This window comes from Alnus glutinosa, chromosome 11 (assembly GCF_958979055.1).
Source record: "Alnus glutinosa chromosome 11, dhAlnGlut1.1, whole genome shotgun sequence".
Lineage (NCBI taxonomy): Eukaryota > Viridiplantae > Streptophyta > Magnoliopsida > Fagales > Betulaceae > Alnus > Alnus glutinosa.
In genome coordinates, this window is record NC_084896.1 from 23,525,057 (window position 1) to 23,544,859 (window position 19,803).

General features: G+C 35.7%; 2 protein-coding genes across 2 annotated transcripts; both read left to right on the top strand.

The window, feature by feature from the left end:
- Positions 1-1,228: 1,228 nt before the first annotated feature.
- On the top strand, positions 1,229-2,511 carry LOC133882540 (cysteine-rich and transmembrane domain-containing protein WIH2-like). Its single transcript, XM_062321737.1, has 3 exons — positions 1,229-1,556; positions 1,702-1,897; positions 2,255-2,511. Exons 1-3 carry the CDS (start codon positions 1,505-1,507, stop codon positions 2,298-2,300), a joined length of 294 nt encoding a protein of 97 aa, XP_062177721.1. The 5' UTR covers positions 1,229-1,504; the 3' UTR covers positions 2,301-2,511.
- A 3,730-nt stretch (positions 2,512-6,241) lies between these two features.
- LOC133881441 (telomere repeat-binding factor 1) lies at positions 6,242-16,762 on the top strand. The gene is made up of 7 exons (XM_062320371.1): positions 6,242-6,431; positions 7,892-8,078; positions 8,258-8,475; positions 13,428-13,512; positions 14,071-14,154; positions 15,053-15,403; positions 16,278-16,762. The coding sequence occupies exons 2-7, from the start codon at positions 7,929-7,931 to the stop codon at positions 16,290-16,292; spliced, it is 903 nt and encodes a 300-aa protein (XP_062176355.1). The 5' UTR covers positions 6,242-6,431; positions 7,892-7,928; the 3' UTR covers positions 16,293-16,762.
- Positions 16,763-19,803: the final 3,041 nt, after the last annotated feature.

Consider the following 19,803-nt stretch of genomic DNA (forward strand, 5'->3'; position numbering starts at 1 on the left):
ACAAGAGTATAACGTTGCCCTTAAAGTTTTACACGTAGACATAGGTCATAGATCGAACCACGTAAAATTCATTATTTTTATTTTATTATTCCGCTTTAAGTTTTTATATGTTTATCTTTTCATTCAATACCTTTAATGAATAAAAAGTTGTACAAAATAAAAATGGGTTTGTTTTGGTAAAAAAAAATTAAAGTACTTTATTGACTTTTTTATATCAAAAAAGTCCAAAATATACTTTTGGGAAAAGCTGAAAAATAAAGCTTTTTCTCGAAAGTTCTTTGACTATAAAAATTCTATTTCTCAACATAATCTCAAACATGCTCTTAATTTGCTAGACGTATAGGCATTTTACAACGCCAAACAATCCAAAATTGAAAACATTTATAAATATATATATATATATATATAAAACCAAAAAAATTTAAATTATTCGCACGGTTTTTTTTTTTTTTTCATCTATAAAGAAAAAAATAGAGTTACAGATCCTACTGTATATGAGTTAGTTAACGCTGTGATTAAACATATTATAAATCAATTTTAGATGGAAAAAATTTATGTATGACTATTTTCCTGATTAATAAATCAAAGTTTCATAACTTAAAAAAAAAAAAAGGTTAAGTAGAACAGTTTTCGTGAGCCGAAGATAAAGGCCTTACTTGGCAAATGTTTGTACAGAACAGAGTAGTGGGTTATTAATTTTGAAACTAATAAAAAGTGATAATGTAATATAAAGTAAAAAGGACTTGTATAGAAAAGTGAAAAAAAAAAAAAATATATTATAGTAAATTTTTTTATTTAAATAATAAAAAAATTATTGATATGATATATAAAGTGAAAAAAAGAGAGAATATTTTAATGATAATTATTATTAAAAAATATTAAAAAGTGAAAAAAATATATGAATTATACTTAAAGCATTACTCTGTTCATGACATGCCTCTGCCAAACAAGGGAAAATTACACCGTTAGTCCCTATGGTATGCTATAATTATTTTTTATTCCTATGATTTAAAAAGTTTATAGGAAGTTCTCGTAATCTCGTGGTATACAATAATTACAAATCAATTCCTGACGTTAAATTCTGTTAAAATTTTTAAGAGATGCATCGCGTGCCTTTGCCAAACAAAGCCAAAAGCTGATAAAAACGACAAAGTGGAACGACGCGCAATGGACACGGCGATCATGTATTTAAAGCAAGAGACAGGATGGACCATAAAAAGCTTTCGAAATTGGACGAGCCAATCTCAGCCCCTGCTGGTGCCACCTGCTTATCGCATTTTTTGAGGGAATTAACTGAAATCCTTCAAAAAATCTATTTAACACGAAAAATACCAAACAGACCTGTCTCGATTGCAACTCCCCCACGAGGCCACTACCCAATCTTCTTCTTCTTCTTCTTCCTCTTCTTCCACACATATAAAACAAAGATAACCCCACTTTCTATCAAAGAAAAATTCAATACCAGAACCAGATCTCGGATTTCCGGCCGTCAAGAAGAGAGAGAATGAGTTACTACAACCAGCAACAGCCCCCTGTCGGTGTCCCTCCCCAACAAGGTCACCCCTCCAATCTAATCTTCGTAAATCTTGCTTTTATATCGATACGGATTTGTGGGTTTTGCGTTTTTTTTTTTGTGGGGGGGGTTTTGTTTGTTGGATCTGACTCTGGATCTCTGTTTCTTTGTTTTCTTTGTTTTGTTAGGTTATCCGCCAGACGGGTATCCCAAGGACGCATATCCGCCACCGGGATATCCCGCGCAGGGCTATCCTCCGGCGGGATACCCTCCCCAGCAAGGATACCCTCCCCAGCAGGGATATCCTCCGGCCTACGCCCCTCAGTACGCGCAGCCTCCTCCTCATCAACAACAGAGTAGCAGTACTGGCCTCATGGAAGGCTGGTACGTCTCTCTCTCTCTCTCCGACTCTCTCTTTCTTTCTCTGTGAATCGTTGACCGAGCCCGTTGACCCAGATCCGGGTCGATCCGGGCCGGTCTCCTCGTTTTGGAACGAGTCAACAAGATGGGGGTTCCATGAACTGTCTTTTGCCTGATATTTTTAGATTTTTGGATATTTTTGAAGATCAGCCCTAAAATAGATATATTTGCGATCCCAATTTGGAACTGAAAAATGAAAACCCAAAATTAGCTTCAATTAATTACCGTTGTTTGTCTGAATTAACTGCCTGTTTATGTTAATCTCGCATTAATGAAGTAGTTATGAGTGGTTGGTTAATTTGGGTGTTAATTTGCATGCAGTTTGGCTGCTTTGTGCTGTTGCTGCCTCTTGGATGCCTGCTTCTGATGAGAAACATTGCAGCAAAAATGGAGCCGTGAGTCATGCCACGTAGACAATTCAGATTGAACAGATTCCCAATCTATTCGTCAAATATGTTTGTGCTAATTTCCAATTAATGTTTGTTTATCTTTTATATAAATAATATGAACTTTTGCTTGGAAGTGAACCTTTTCTTTACTACTTGTTGTAATGTATACGTTCGTGGCTTTCATTTCAATTCCTATCCCTGTTTTCTCCTTTCAATTTTTTTGGATATAAATTTTGTAAAGATTCAAAATTGCCATTTTTTATATCTTAATTAGATTGCGTTTGGCGACAGAATTCATTTTTAAAATTTAAAAATGCATGCTTTTATTTGTTTTTAAATTGCATGCAAATGGTGCATTTGTTAAAAGCGTTTAGCATATTTTAAAATTGTTATTTTTAAATCTAAGATTAAAAATATTCAATAGAGCCAAGAGATTTTGATGTTTTTCAAAATGTTTTAATTGACCGGAGAGGAGAAATGCTATATATTGGATAAGTACTCGATTTTTCATCCGCTAAAACTGATGTGGCATGGACTCTATAGTATTTGCTATTTGGTGAATGAAAATGGAGGGGTGCGGTAGCTCTTTTTGTCAAATTAATAATAAGATCTGTTTTCCTAAATGTGGATCTTATATATCCAATAGTTAATTTTTTATTTTTTTAAAAAAAAGTTGTTAGAATTGTACCGAAAATAACTGTTTTTTTGATAACATTCGTAGAATTCATTAAACGAGAGAAAGACTCCCTTGATTAGCAACTTACACAGTTGCAAACCGAGTTCGGGAATGACTCAATCCAAACTTGAAAAAGATCTTGAGTTACAGCCACACGGGCTAAACTGTGAGCAATAAAATTACACTCACGCATAATAAATAAAAACTTCCATGAAGAAAACGAGTGCAGAATCCCCTGAGTATTGGGAATGATACTAGCATAGCTTGCGGGACAGTCACCCTCTTCGTTAGTCGCGTGCACCATCACTTGAGTATCGCCCTCCAAGATAAGCTTCCCAAACCCCATATCTCGGGATAATTCTGCCCCTTGACATGTACCGAAACAAATTTGATCTTACGTAGTTGTTCAACGTGTTTTGTTCTTGAATTATGCTCTCGGTGATAGAGCATACCACTAAAGCAATACCCATACTATTCATAGTCTAAATGCCTTCCACATATTCAGAAAACACATACTGCCGTATGTTTTTCCCAAAGACATTTTTCTGTCTTTTCCTTTTTTATTAGAAAAACAATGCTGCAGTGTATTGTTTTTTTGTACAACCTATATATTATGTAACCGTTGTTACATTATATACTGCATGTAACTGCAGGTAACCGTTGGCTGTCCAACGTGTGTTGTTTCACTTCTACATGGCACTTTTTTATTCAAAAAACGACGAAACCATTGTAGAGAAAAATACAAAGTCATTTTCTCGAAAAAAAAAAATAAAATTGGACAAAAATTGTATGAAAATTATACAATAATCATTTTTCGGCTGTTTATGGGTTGGACTTGGGGAGCTTTCATGGCATAGAAGGCCAGCCAACGGAATCGGTTCCTTAAGGACGAAGAAATCTTTTTTGTTTTTTATTATTTTATTTTTTTGGTGGGTAACCATGGTTAGTGGAAGGCTGGTGATTGCGTGTACGGGTGTATTATACTGCTATGGCCTTTTGGCCTTTCGGCCTCCGGGTAATTATATACATAGGTTGTAGAGCATCTCTCAAGGGTCAAGAATATTAGGTTGGTTGCTTTACATGCTTCTGTTGTGAAGCTTCCATCATTGTAGCAAACTTTATAATAGCGAATCATACACTTACACGTTTTTTTTTTTTTTGGGCGGAACGGAACAAACTTGGACAGCCAAAACCGCATTCGTGTTCTTATACGCAATGCGAGAGAGTGCGTGTAAGAAAGAGAAGTTCAGAGTCGAAAAAATAGTTTACGGTTTTGTTTGGCTAGGAAGAAAAAAATCATAGATTTACGTTGATCATGTCCTATTTTTCTTGCAATAATTATGATCGGTGGTGCAATAACTTTAATTTGGAATTCTTTACTTTTATCTAAAAAGCCTTCGATAAATGTCATTTTTTTTTAAATGTTTTGGGTATTATAATTTTGTTACAAATTCCATGATAGTTCACATATATTTTATAAAAATAAGTGTAATGTAGATTGTCACGTAATCATCCACGTTTTAATTTTTTACATGGTGAGTGCCACGTGGATTAATAGTGCACATGTAAAAGATAACCATCATGACTTGAATAAAAAATGAAAAAGAGAACCATCAAAGCACATCATGAATTGGGGATGTCAAAGAAATGAACAATGGAAAGAAGTGAGGAACTCAGAACAACACCAATCGACTCAATTGGTTTGATTTGGTTGATGAGCTACATAATAATAATAATATAATTTTGATTCGGTTTGTCTTTAATGCATTTGAAGCTTGTTAGGGCAAGGGCCTGACAGTTACAGCTCACATCCAAAAGCCCATCCAAACAATGGGCCCTTGCTTGCTGATTGGTAGTAGATCGATTTCAGACCAAGGTCAAGCATTGCTTACTTTAGGAGGAAGCGATGACCACACCATAGGAGGCAATAGTGGTCCTTGAAGAGGTGCAAGCCATCGTATTTTATCAATCGTGTTACCAAACCGCCAATAACCCTAAATTGCGGGAGGCTCCACAATCGCTAGAATCGTTCGACTAACCAAAACCTACCCCTTGAAGGATCTCCTAGAGCCCCGAGAGCATTAAACGAAAAAGGGCAAGAGTAAATGCTCAAGCTACATAATGTAGGCAAGGAAAGAATAAGAGAAGACTAGCCGCCTGAATATAAGGAGAAGAATGGTATGACATCATCACCATAGGTATAAATTAAAGAGAGGAAACAGAAAGGTAATGCATTTTGGTTTTTCATTACACATGTAATCACTTGCTTTCTTATCCACTCCTCAGATTGTCATCTAACTTAGGCATCGGAACTATCACCCGCCAACCCTCTCCGACAAGTTCTTTTGTTTAATCTTTCTTTTAATTTCAGCTCATGGTGTGGACCTATCGATGAAGGGTACCCCTCGAAGACTTAGTAGAACCGAATAAAAAACTGTTCTAACAAAGCTTATTATATACTTTAAAAATCAGAATGGCCAAAATTTTCTCATTATTATAATTATTAATTATCTAATATAATTGCTATGATTTAAGAAAAAAGAAAAGAAAAAGAGAGTTACGATGGGCTTTGGCGCACGCAAAAGGATGGCTCCTGAACCAATCAATCCGGAGAGAATTTAAGAAAGAGCAAACCAACTAATCAAACCCAAAGTGTTGAGAAGAAGCAAAAAAATCTCGTTATGGAAGTGTTTTCTCGGACAATAACAACAACAATAAATCATACCACTTACGTCGCCATCACACATAAGTGGCCTCAACCACCGGTGGGGATGGTCGCCAGCTACCTTTCTTTATTCCGGTCCTTATTACATTATTTTAAGGTGGTGTGGCAAAAATGTCAAGGTGTCACTAACGAGTAATTCTAAACGTCATATTTATGTATCTCTAATAATAATGTGACTTTTGAAATCATCATTAAACTTCTGATTAATTATTAATGAATTTTGATCAAATAATAATTTTAAAAATCACATCATTATTAAAGGAACATAAAAAAGACACGAGTATTGCGTTTATAATTACTCGATACTAAAAAAAAATTAGACAAAAAACTCACAAAGACCTCTTTCAAATTTATGAAAAAATTAAACAGTAAAAATTAATTAATTTTTTTTTAAAAAGAAGAAAATAATTTTAAATCGCGCTTTTATTTAGAAATTCATCATACAATTTTTTGTTCAGAAAAAAATATCTAACGGGTGGGGATGCCTTCGTGGCACCGTTAACAAAAGCCGTAGATAAAAAATTGCCTTGTTGTGTGGAAGAGAGTGGGGGTGGGAGAGAGACAGAGAGAGCCATGCCCTAATTCTCTCCCATTCGTAACGGAATTTCAAATCTCATGCCCTAAAAACCGAACACAACTTCTACAACAAAAAAAAAGGGAGGAGCAAAAAGTCAACGTTCTCTTCAGTACCTGATCGTGCCTCGTCTGGTAATTTTTCTCATTCGGCATGAATTTTTTTTTTTAACAAAAATTTCCGCATGATTTTCGTGGTTGATTTCAATGTTTTGTTGTCAGTTTATCTTTTTGCGGAATCGTGAATTTAGAGTTTTGTTAGGGTTTGCCTGGCGCTCGTTATTGATTGCTAGCGGTTTCTCGAAATTGTATTGCTTATTTGAAGTTATTGGGGGGTTTTCGTCGTGAAAAGTATACAGTTTTGCAATTCATAATGCTATTAAATTGTAGTTCAGGTTTTTTTTTTTTTTTTTTTTTCCCCAATAATAGTTTGTGAAAGAAGTATGTTTTGGTATTGAAATCGGGTTTTGTTATTATGTTCGTTATTGTGGCTTGTCACGAAACAATAGTTGAAACTTTTGTCCAGGCTTTGAAGAAATTGTGATATTACCAAAGGGAAAATGTTGAATGTGGTTATGATTTTTCAAGTTTGTCTGAAAAAACTGGTTTGGGTGGATGAATTTCAATAAATATGTGTTATATCAAAGTGGAAATAACACATATTGGCATGGTTACTCATTGGCATCTTCTTGAGGGTCGTCAGGCTAATAAACTTGAATAGAAACTGTTGTTTGGCATGGCAGAGATGATCCTGAGTAGACTCTTTATTGTGCTTAGATTAAAGTTTCTTGGATGATCCTTTGTTTTTTAACTGAAGGAAGATGCTTGATGGGTGGTGTAACGATTTAGGGAAAAGCGTTAGCTATATCTGCTCTATCACCCCAAAATGACTAGTCAATTTGGAGTTTTCTTAGAATTTATTAGAAAGTCTAGTTTCACAAAGTAACCAGTCAATGTGGGACTTTGCACTCATGATTTTATAAACTACACACTCTATGTGGGCTACTCATCTTTCCAATACGGGACCAGGGTATTACAAATCCCCCCATTTTTTGTGTAATAGCGCAGATGTAGCTAGCGTTTTTCCCTTTGTCATTACAGGTGGTGTAGTATAATGGGTTATGGCTGGCAAAATGGATAATATTCATGCTGGACTGATTGCTGTCTATGCTGTTATGGTTAAAGCATTTGCATCTCCCACCCAATTTAGTTCCTAAGCTTGGTCAAACTGTTTCTTACTAGTGGTGTTGCTATCCACCACACAGTTCTAGGTTTCCATGTGCTCAAATAGAAGTAGTGTTTTATGGTCCGGATTGATAGAGTTTGATATAGCTTGGAGAGAGTTCACCCTGGTAGACATATGTTGGTCTGAAGCCCATAGAACGTTGAGAAAAGTTTGTCTATATGTGTTCCTCACTATATGTGTCACGCAGCTCGCTGCCAGACACATTTCTTTAGTCTTTGAGTAGAAGCCTTTTTTTTTTTTTTGCTCTGCCTTAAATTTTCTGTTACTTATGAGTTTTGATTATATATTTTAATGGTATGAAGTTTCTTTCTGTTGAGTGCATGTGGTAATATGGAGCACCATTCTGCAGGTCAGATTCTTTTGGGGCATATTTTGTACTACTCTTGATGGGTGCTCCTAAGCAGAAATGGACACAAGAAGAGGAAGCAGCACTTAAAGCTGGAGTTATTAAGCATGGGGCTGGCAAATGGCGTACGATACTTAAAGATCCAGAATTTAGCGGTGTCCTGTATCTGCGTTCAAACGTAGATCTCAAGGTATGGTTCTTTGGACATAATTTACTGGATAGAGTTTATTCCAAGAGAGAATCTGAAAGACTTTTGCCACTTTATTTTTTTCAGCAGTTTCCATCATGAAAAACTGAAACAAAAGGTTTATGATGAATTGTATAGTTCAGCATAGAGGTACTAAATAATCTGCTTTTGTTGTTGGGCAGGACAAGTGGAGAAATATGAGTGTAATGGCAAATGGATGGGGCTCCCGAGAGAAGGCTAGGCTAGCTGTTAAAAGGGTTCCACAGGTACCTAAACAGGATGAGAACTCCATGTCTCTGAGTTCTGTTGGTCCAAGTGACGAAGAAATTGTGGATGCTAAGCCTCTTGCAGTTTCTAATGATACGCTGCAGGTTGCCTCTTCAAAGAGATCTATTGTAAGGTTAGACATTTTAATCAATTTATGCTTTAGTGTCTTATTTCCAGAACCTGGTATGTGGAAAGTAGTTTTACTCGCACTGTGCCACTGTCTCATACAATTATTCTCCTCTTAAGCAGTTATATGTTCTGTTGAGGGCCATTAACTTCTTTTTTTTCTCTCTGATGTGATTGTGTATTCATACTCTATGGTTTGGAACAAGATATCCCCAAGGCTTGGATCAATAATTTTAGCTAAATTTGTCAAGATGATTTAACTTCAAAGATCATAAAAACAGTGGCACTCTGAAATCTGCCCTGGTGAAACTCCTACATGAAGCTTATTGAAGTGTTATTTATACGTACATCGCATCTCATGTCATGAGCAGAGCTTTTTTTAATGGCTCATATGTAGTGATGGGAGACCTATAGTTGGAGCCATGAGGAATCTTAAGAAGTATGTTTAATGCGGGTCAAGCATGAAAAGGGGTTACCGCATCAAAATGAATCATCAAGTTATAGAAACCAATGCACACACCCCCTACCCCATTGATTTTTAATTTCTGATCATGTCATGCATTGATGAAATAAGCTAACGAAATTGAATTTTTTGTCATCTTGCTAATTGTTTAGTTGTTTGTAAATGCAAAAGTGCTAGAACTTGCTGCCTTTCATTTGATAAGATGACTTTAGACAAGCCTTAAACCATAGTCGAGGTACCTACTAGTCCTCATTACTCTAGACAGGAAAATATAGGGCTTGTGTGATTGAAATCGGCTTTATATAGGCATAGAATTATAAATGAGGTATTATATAGGTCTGCCCAGTAGCAGTTTCTGTCATGGCATCAATGGGTCCTTTACCACTCTAAAATGGGTAGCTTAAGTGATCCAATGTACATGATGTGATTTTATTTCACTTTGCACGAAGGTGCTTGTGTGTTAAATAATTGTAATTTTATAAATCTGAGTTAGTCGCAGTGGGGGAGGCCCCGCATATTGAGGAGCTGGCTAGTATTCTCTGTTGTAATATCTCTTCTCTTCCGTTGCGTTACTTATGTCTTCCTTTAGGTGCTCCCTTCAAATGTAAAGCTATTTGGCATGGGGTGGTTGAGAAAATGGAAAAAAAGTCTGGCGAGTTGGAAGAAGATTTACTTGTCCAAGGGAGGGCATCTTACTCTCATCAAGAGTACAATTTCTAGTATTCCCACATATTTGTTTCTCTCTCTTCCCTTTACTAGCGGGCATAGCCATGAGACTAGACTGTCTTAAGAGGTACTTTTTGTGGGACAGTCCAGGCGGGGATCACAAGTTGTATTTGGTGAATTGGAAGATTGTTTGCTCCCCAATTCCAAGAGGGGGGTTGAGTTTAAAAAATCTTATTCTGTTCAACAAAACCCTTCTCGGTAAATGGCTTTGGAGATTCGGGAATGAACAAGATTCTTTATGGAGGCAGGTGAATGTGTTGAAGTACGGGATCTAGAGAGGGGAGTGGTGCTCAGAGGAAGCTCGAGGTCCTTATGGGGTGAGTCTCTGGAGGAATATTAGGAAAAATTGGGGAGCTTTTTCCAATTTTGTTCCCTATAAGGTTGGGGATGGTTTCCGCATTCGCTTCTGGCATGGCATATGGTGCGGAGAAAGGGCTCTAAAGAGTTCTTTTCCAGAATTCTATTCCGTAGCTCTTAAAAAGGAGGCTTTGGTGTCGGATTACATGGATCTATCCAGTCCCTACACCCTTTAGAATCCTAGCTTCATTAGAGTAGCTCATGATTGGGATATTGAATCTCTGGATTCTTTTCTTACTCTTTTATACTCTGTGAATCCCCATCCGGAAGAAGTGGATAGTATGGTGTGGACTCCTAGTCGCCATGGTTTTGCAGCGAAGAGCTACTATACTAGGTCAATTAGGTGACAACAGTTCTTTCCCTTGGAAAAGCATTTAGAAAGTAAAGCCCCTCCTCGCATTGCTTTCTTCTTATGGGCAACGATTTTGAGTAGAATCCTCACGGTGGATAATCTTAGAAGGTGGGGGTTCCAGCTGGTTAACCGGTGTTGCCTCTGCAATAAGGATGAAGAAACTATTAATCATCTTCTCCATTGTGAGTATGTTGCTAACATCTGGCACTTAGTTCTTAACAGCTTCGGGGCCTCTTGAGTCATGCTTGGTAACATTCTACAATTTCTCTATTGCTGAAAATTTCAAGGGCAAGGACATCCTAGAGAGGCTATTTGGAAAGTTATTTCCGCTTTCTTAATGTGGAGCATTTGGAAAGAGAAATCGACGGTTCTTTGAGGATAGCGAGACCAATGTGCTTCTCCTTAAATCATCCTTTATGAGATATCTTCTGGATTTGGCTATTGTATATGTTCCTAACTTTCCCCTCAGAGAATTTGGTAGATTTGATTTGTTTTATAGATTGTAGTAGCAGATAGAGCATCTTGTGTACTCTTCATGTACAAGGGCTTTGTCTTTTTTCAATAAAAATATTATTATTCATAAAAAAGGGAAAAAAATTGTAATTTTGAATTTTGAATTCCACCAACTGTTGTAATTGGTATATTGCCATTTCACCATTTCACTATCTTTCATATATTATTACATGATAATTTGTGTGATATTCTTAGATTGTCTTTAATCATGGTGAAAAAAAAATCATGGCATTACTATATATATATATATATATATATATATTTTTTTTTATTTTTTTTTTGGGGGGGGGGGGGGGGGGGGATAAAATTGTTAGGTTTAGCCACATTTGTGTTACTGATTGTACTAGTTGAGGTTGGTATGTCAAAAGGGGAGTATCTATTCTAAATTTTGAAAATAGTCATAAGTTTGGGTCTCTTTATCGAGTGACATTTTGTACTACGTAATGCAACAATTTCTTTTTAATCATGTCTGGAAATTCAGCTTCATCAAATCTTAGCATTTGATATGTAAGCAATATATATATATATATATATATATATATATATATATATATATAATGTTCAAATATTTTGATGCAAAATTGATGATTCGACACTTAGATCAGGCGTTTTTTTTTTTGTTGTTTATTTTTTATTTTTTAAATTATCTTCATAAAGCCCAACTATTTTCTTATGCTAATGTGATTCAGATTAATGACATTGTCATATTTATAATAGGGAACATAATTAACTTGATAGAGGTAGTGGGAAGTATGGAAACTTTCATATCAGCAGCAATCTTGCTTTACCCATAAATGAGGCATCTAAAACATCGGTGTGTAATGTTGTTGGACCTCTAGTTCTGTTAATACTCCACGTTTGCTTCTGATATTCCTTTTTCTTATGTTGTGCGTGTGCCTTTGTGTTTCTGTAGCTTTTAAGCATCATGATATTATATCTGCAAGTGAAAGTTTGACTCTTTTTTCCTGAATAGCTGAAATTTATAGGGGAGAAAGTTTTCAGGGTTATTCCTCGAATTATGTTGCACAAGTCTTAGAAAGTTAGAATATTATAAGATTAGAATTGTGACATTTTTCACTTCACGCTTCAAATTTTTGATATGATAATTCAATCAATCTTTCTTGGGCGAAGGAGAGTCCTTATGTATGTATGTATGTAATTTCTTCGATATATCAAAATTTTACAATGGTGACAAACAAGTACTGTTTTTGGATCTTTACCTAGATTACTTTTCAATATACCATTTATTGAAGGGACCTCACTGGAAGGGACCTTCCTTTGTGGAGGTGTTGAGGTCGGGCTCGGCTTCTGTCGCCGGTAAGCTGGGTTCTGGGTCTGACTTGCCGGTGACGTCGTGTTTGCTGGATCTTCTTCCGTCGGTGAATAGTGTAGGGGAAGAGATCAGAACGGCAGTGGACTACTCCTCCCTGGAATTTTAGCAGCGTCCGGTCTGTTGGACAAAGACCGGTCCTTTTACACGCTGGGTAAGAAGACTCTAGTTCCTTCGATTTTGAATTTTGAACGTTCAAAGAGAAACACGTGGAGCAAGCTGAGAATTGGGTCTGACTTGGCGTTGGGCCGGGTTGTGAAAATAGTCTTGGATCGTTTGATTAGAGTCGGACCTGGTCGAAGACGCAAGGGACTCCGCTTAGCCCGTCTCGTCCCGAGTTCTCTAACATTCCGTCCATCAAAGGAGCCGAACCGTTCCAGCTCTGTTGGTTCAAAGGTTTCTCCGCTGGACATTTTAGAGGGTTCTCCTAGGTCTGGGTTGGACATTTTTTCGTTCTCCACTCTGAAAGAGCCGATTCTTCTCCTTCCGGTGGCTCCGGCAGCTTCTTTGGCGCATTCTCCGGCAGCGCCGCTGGGATCTGTCCCATTTCCGGTAGGAGATGGGGTGGACTCCACTGTGCAAGATTCTGCAGTCTCTCCGTTACCATCTGGTTCGTCTTCATCTCTGGCAGACGAACCAGTGGCTTGCTCTCAACACCCTACCTTACGGAATGTTAGATTAGATGTTGTGTGTGAGGCTGATGTTCGGAAGAAGGGTATTGAATTTTGGGAAAGGCTGTCCTTGGATTGGGCGTTGGATGAGGGTAACCGTCAGGAGTTCTTGGGCATCCTGGACGAGATGATAGCTCGCAAAAAGAAAGGCCCTTGTGGGTGTCATTGAGGTGTTTTGTCTTCAGGTCTTGGGTGTTTTCCTTCTGGTTTAGTTGGGTTTGTTTGTGGGTTGCTTTTTGGGTGATCCTTTTGGGTCTTAGGGTTTTGCTCTTTTGAGCTTGTTGCTTTTCTTTTTGGGTTGGCTTTGGTTGCTCTTTTGTATACTCCTGTGTATACTTAGGGCGCCTTATGCTTTTTTTAATAAAATCTCTTACTTATAAAAAAAAAAAAAATACCATTTATTTTGTGCAGTGTAATTTTTGTGGGTTGGACCTATGATTTAGAAATATTAGAAATTTTATGTTTACATTATATGTCTTTATTACGTATCAAAAACATTATATGTGTTTGTTTCATACTATGTTATCTTTTGATTTCATTTTTATAGGTTGGACAATCTTATATTTGAGGCTATTACCAGCTTGAAGGAGCCCGGCGGTTCTAATAAGACAAATATTGCTACGTACATAGAGGTAGTCTATTCTTTTTTTTTTAAGAAAAGATTGGAAGTTGAGGTATATTGTTCTTGAGTAGATGTCCTATGAGACATCCTAGTGTCATGACTATTTGATATTTTCTAGTCCTAGTGTCATGACTCTTTGATCTTAAATTAACCTAATTGCCCGTTAACATTTCCCCACCCCTTACCTCATATGCCCTTCAAACCCCATACCTTAATTCCAATTAGCAGGGTTTGCTCAACTGAGCTTCAAATGCTGTGACATTTTACCTCTTGTGGTTTCTTTATGACACCGTTCACATCAACTTGTTAATGGCACCATTCAACATGTGTGCATTGCGCTGAGTCATCATAGAACTTGAAACTTTGGCATCCTACACAATTACAATATATGTCACTTTTGCTGTCAGTCCATGGGCTGTCCCATTGGTTGTGCTATACTTTTAGGACTTGTAATAATGCAAGTGCTTGTTTGCCCAGTAGATGGGAAGATTTTTTTTTTTAATATCCATCCATGTATTATCATCGTAATCTTTTGAAACCAGTTGAGTTGCAGTTTCTTATTTTATAGGAACAATATTGGGCACCTCCAGACTTTAAGAGGTTATTATCAGCAAAGTTAAAGTATTTGACAACAAATGGGAGACTGATTAAGGTAAATACATAGCAAATATGTGGCTTGATCATCTTGAGTCAATGTTGGCCTTCTTCTTGCTTACTTTCTGTGAATGCCAAAGAATATTCAATTTCATTATTGCTAAATAATGGGTTTTCTTTTTTGGGAAAGTGAAAAATAAAGGAATTTTAATGGAGCACCTATGGAGTTGTCATACTGTCTGATATGTGCCATAAAGAGTTGGTGTCAACAATAAGGGACTTAAGATACTATTTGGTTGGGTTATTTTAAGTGTTCATCTATTCCCATTGTTTCATCTTCACAATTTGCGCTTTATTGGGTTTGGGGATCAAGGTTTTGGGTGATGTTTCACAAAGAAAGAAAAGAGACTTAGGTTACTATTTGGCTTTCTTCTTTATCTCACTTTTCTAATCTTTATGCATTGACTATGTATTTCTTCTTTTGTTACTTATATCTATAAACTATGTGATATATGCTGCCTAGATTCACCTGTTTAGTAATGGAGAAGTAAATGTTTTGTAGTTTAGATGAGTGCATAAGAGCATGTAGTGATTCTTATTGGAATTCATTTATTTTGGTTTTGTGTGGTGATATGTTATTCTTGAAAACAAACCAAACGCAAATATGGTTTGTTTATGGTGATATATTATTGAGTGATATTTTGATCATTAATTGAAATTAAATTTACATGATTGCACAATTTTCTGGTTTGGTACTTAAAGTGCAAGACCATTAAGGAAACTACTGAATAGCCTCACCTTGATTAGGAAAAGAAACTATCTTATGACCATGTAAAACTTAGCCAAATACGTGGAAACTTTGAATATATTTTTGAGAAAAGTGGTTCTTTTGCTGACTGGTAAAAGTTTTAAATGACTTTTGGGTTATGATTGCTATGTTATTTTTAAATTCACAGGTTAAGCGCAAGTATAGGATCACACCTACTCCAGCATTTTCTGACAGAAGAAGAAACTCTTCCATGTTACATTTGGAGGGAAGGCAGAGGGTTTTTCCAAAAGTTGAAAAGGATGATACACATATGTTTACGAAATCCCAGATTGATTTAGAGTTAGAAAAGATGAGGACTATGACTCCACAAGAGGCTGCTGCAGCTGCTGCTCAAGCAGTTGCTGAGGCAGAAGCTGCGATAGCAGAAGCTGAAGATGCAGCAAGAGAAGCAGAGGAAGCAGAAGCTGATGCAGAAGTGGCGCAAGCTTTTGCAGCAGCAGCAGTGAAAACTTTGAAAGGAATAAGCAACCCGAAAATGGTAAAATTCCTATATTACTGTCTTTCACGACTTCTCCCTCCAATTTTATTTTATTTTATTTTTTTAAAAAAAAATCATTTTGCTTGAGTTGATATTCTTGAGAAGCTCATCTAGGAACTTCCCTGTGGCCATAAGGAAGTGTTAAAAAAAAAAGAGATAAAAATAAAATGGAAGAAAATAGGTTCCCCATTTACAGATGTTCAAAAGAAGAGCAAAGTTTTGTCCTTAATTTTTCATAATTCTCCAGAATTGCTTTTGTATCTATATATGATCTTCAACCTGTTAGTAGTTCTTGGTGGAACTCAGCATGGAAAATGATTTGACACATCATTTAGTTTGTGGCTATGACTTTCTCTCTTTCTACCCTTTTCACTGTTTTCACATCTCTTTCTTCCCTAAACTCTACTCCGTTTGTCTTTGATGTGGATTCTATAAGCTTATTATTTAAATGGTGTAGGCTTGCGAAACATGTTAAAGTTTTCCTTTTGAAATGCTTGTAAAACTTTAGAAGATAGAACTTTGATTTGGACAATTCACAAGTTAATGCAGCAATGTACTCTCCAGTGCATGTATGCAAAGGGTGAACAAACCCATCACTATTCTTATCATTTTCTTGATTGGGTTTTCCATAACTCCTGAATTTGACTTCCATTTTTTTGATTGGGGTTTCCCTAACTCCTGCATTTGACTTTTGTAAATTTAAGCTCTTCTTGCATGTAGCCTGATCCAACCAAAAGAAAGAAAAAAAAATGCAGTTGCCTACTGGATACCAACATTCTAATGGCCAGTGCTTGCATCTCATTTGTCTGCTTTTTGTTTCTGTTTTTGTTTTTATAAGCTCTTGACTATATTTTCACCTTGAAATTATATGCAGATGATCCGAGCTTGACATAACATTATAAATTCTCAAAATGACCGATAAGGAGCAACGGACCAGAGCACTTACTGACCAGAAAATAAAAAAACTGGCACGCATTTATGTTCAAGAGCCAGCTATATGTTTGTCTTTTGCTGACGTTGTCTGTGCTTGTAAATATGGTAAGGCGAAGCTTTGACAGGCAGATGCTGGATTTACCTTACCAGCAAATCTTGTTCAACTGGTAGATTCCGTGAACAGCTCCTTTTCTTTTACAGTTTGGAGTATGTAGATTAGTCTTTCCGTTTTCTGAACATTCTGGTTTGTGGCCAATGTTGACCACCTTTTTTTAACTTAGAAAACGCACCAAAATGTAGAAACTATAGTGTACAAAGAAATAGAAAGAGGTGGACTTTCATCGGATTGAGATCAGTCATGTAGTCATAATTTACCTTGTTTTCTGAACCTTTGAAATATGAGTAAATTTATCATTTGATTTTCTATTTCATATTTCATCTAAAACCCCTTTCATTAAATTTTTGTTCTGGTTTAAACATCCTTTTCTTTTACTTAATGCATTTTTCTCCATTAGGCTTCACGTATAATTGTGAAAATGTATTGAGAAAGGTTAAGTTGCAGGAAGCATCTCCTTAGAAAAACATTAAATATCTAATGCAATTGATTCAGGCAAGGCAGATTGTGATTTGCCCGGCTTCATTAGGAATTATGATTGATTATCAGTCTTGCTCCTTGTTCCATTATATGATATGATATATTTCAAATTTTCTCAATCGGGGAAACCGAAAGAAAGAGAATAATGTTATACACTATATTTTTATCTCACTTTGTTCACGTGATATTGCTAATCAACTTTTGAATTGTTTTCTTAAACAAAGGTTGATCCAAGAGCAATGGTGGGGCTACATCAACAAAGTAAAATAAAAATGGTATATAGTATTTTTCCAAAAAAGAGAGGGAAAATTTCACTTATAACTTATGATCTTTAATCAATTTTGCAATCGTGATAATTGTATCACTAGTTTCTGTGGTATGCCATAATTACAATTCACTCCATATGGTTTAAAAAGTTCATGAGAGGTTTTTGTAGTAAACTATAATTACAAATCGATCCCTGGAGTCAAATTTCGTTAAAATTTTGGACAGATTCTGTTAAATGTCATGTTAGCGCAACATCAAACAAATAAGATAGCAACACGTGTTCATCTTAATAAAAATAAATAAATAAACTTATTTATTATTATTATTATTTTTAAAAAAGAAACAAAGAAGGAAGGAAGGGGTGACTTGGCCATCCCTAGCCAATAGGGGTGGTTGCGCGCCACCACTGGACTTTCTAGGAGTGGTCCGATGGCCACCCCCAACCTCTAGGGAGGCCGTAGCCACCCTAGAGGTGGCTGGGGTGGCCATCAGGCCACCTTCAAGCCATTGGGGGTGGTTGCGCGCCACCCATTCCTTTTTTTTTTTTAAAAAAAAAATAATTTTAAAAATAAGTTTATTTATTTATTTTTTAATAAATTTATATTTTTTTATTAATATGGACACATGTCGCCATTTTATTGGTTTGATGTGGCGCTGACGTTGCATTTACCAGAATCTATCAAAAAATTTAACAAATTTAATTCCAGTGATCGATTTGTAAGTATAATTTACCATAAAGACATCTCATGAACTTTTTAAACTATAAGAAGTGATTTGTAATTATTACATACCTCAGGGACCAGTGATGCAATTATCCCTTTGCAATTAAGTGCTCAAACTTTAAAAAATGTCAATTTATGGCATCTATCTTTCAATTTTTTTTTTTCAATTTCAACAATTTGTTTGAATTTTTTCGTAAAATCCTATTAAAATATTCAAAATACCCATCCACTTTTTTATGAAAAAAAAGAAGAAAAACATTGTAAGGATTTTGATGTTGACCAGAAATTGCAAAATACCATTGCATGGATCTTTGAAAGTTTATATATATATATATATATATTTTTTTAAAGAAAAACATAAGGGTATTTTGAAAATTTTAATAAAATTTAACAAAAAAATGAATGTTTGAAATTAAAAAGATTGAAAGATGAGTGCTCTAAATTGACATCTTTTAAAGTTGGAATACTTAATTGTAAAAGTGATAAAAAATGTGAAATTATAAGAGAAAATTTTCTTTAAAAAAAAGAAAAGAAAAGGATGAAATCCATCATTTTCCTTAAAAAGAAAAAGAAAAAATGAAAGGGAATCAAAGATGCTTTTCGAGTCCCAAAGTGCAAGAAATCAAATAATTAATTCAACTAGGCGTTTTGTCCAATTCTCCATTGTGGCCATGCACAAAAATAATAGATTGGGTTAATTATCTTTCCTCCCCTTAAATTACTATTTATTTACACATTGTCCATAAACTACCACTTGTCACATTTAATTTTCTTTTGACAAAAATACCCGCCCTTAGTCAAATTGTTAAAAAAGTGAAATGACAAATGTATCTAAGTCTAGAAACTAAATTTATTTAAATACTCCTAAAGTTAAAAAGAAATAAAAAATAAGAAGAAAAAAGGGCACCAAGAGAACAAAAAATAAATAAAAATATATAAGCCACCAAAAGAAAAAAAATAAATAAACAAATAAAAGATTAAGAACTACAAAAAAATTAAACTTAAACTTTAAGAAAAAAAAGTACATGGATGGTTGAACCACTCTAAGGTCGACCATCCTTGTGTTTCGAAAGTAACAGAGTCACCTCTTGAATGTTTTTTTTAAAGGGTGGAACAATACTTGAGGGTAGGGTTGGCAATTCGGATTCATGGGTCGGGTTCGGGTCAACCCAACTGACCTGATTATATAAACGTGTCAACCCGAACCCGACCCGATTATTAATCGGGGTGTGACACGTGACCCGAACACGACCCGACAAACCCGGCTAAAAAAATGTGTCACCCGTTTACCCGACACGACACGACCCGACCCGGCATCAATTTCACTGTTTTCACATGTTTCAACCTTCAATTTGTTTTTTTTTTTTTTAATCGGGTTATAATCGTGTTGGCGGGTCAACCCGGGTAATCGGGTTATAATCGTGTTATCGGGTCAACATGTGCAATCGGGTCAACTCGATTATGACCCGAACCCGATTATAACAAATCAAAACCCGGTTTTTTCGTGTCGTGTTCGTGTCGGGTTCGCGGGTCGTGTCAAAAATTGCCAACCCTACTTGAGGGTGGCCGAGCGTTTTTATTTATTTATTTATTTTTTAAAAATATGTTTTAATTTTTTGTATTTTTTTATTTGAGGGTAATTTTTTCTTTTTATGTGTTAGAAAAACATATATTCCATATTATTTAACAATTTTAACAAATAGTGGGTTTTATTTATTTTTTATTTTTATAGAGGGCCAGGCAATGTATAAATCATAATAATTTTTTTTAGATGAATAAAGTAATCATAATTTACTAACATACAATAATTGACCACAGGTCCACAAGGACAAAGACAACAAAAAGGAAAATACAAAGAAGAAAACAAAAAGAAAGGAAATCTT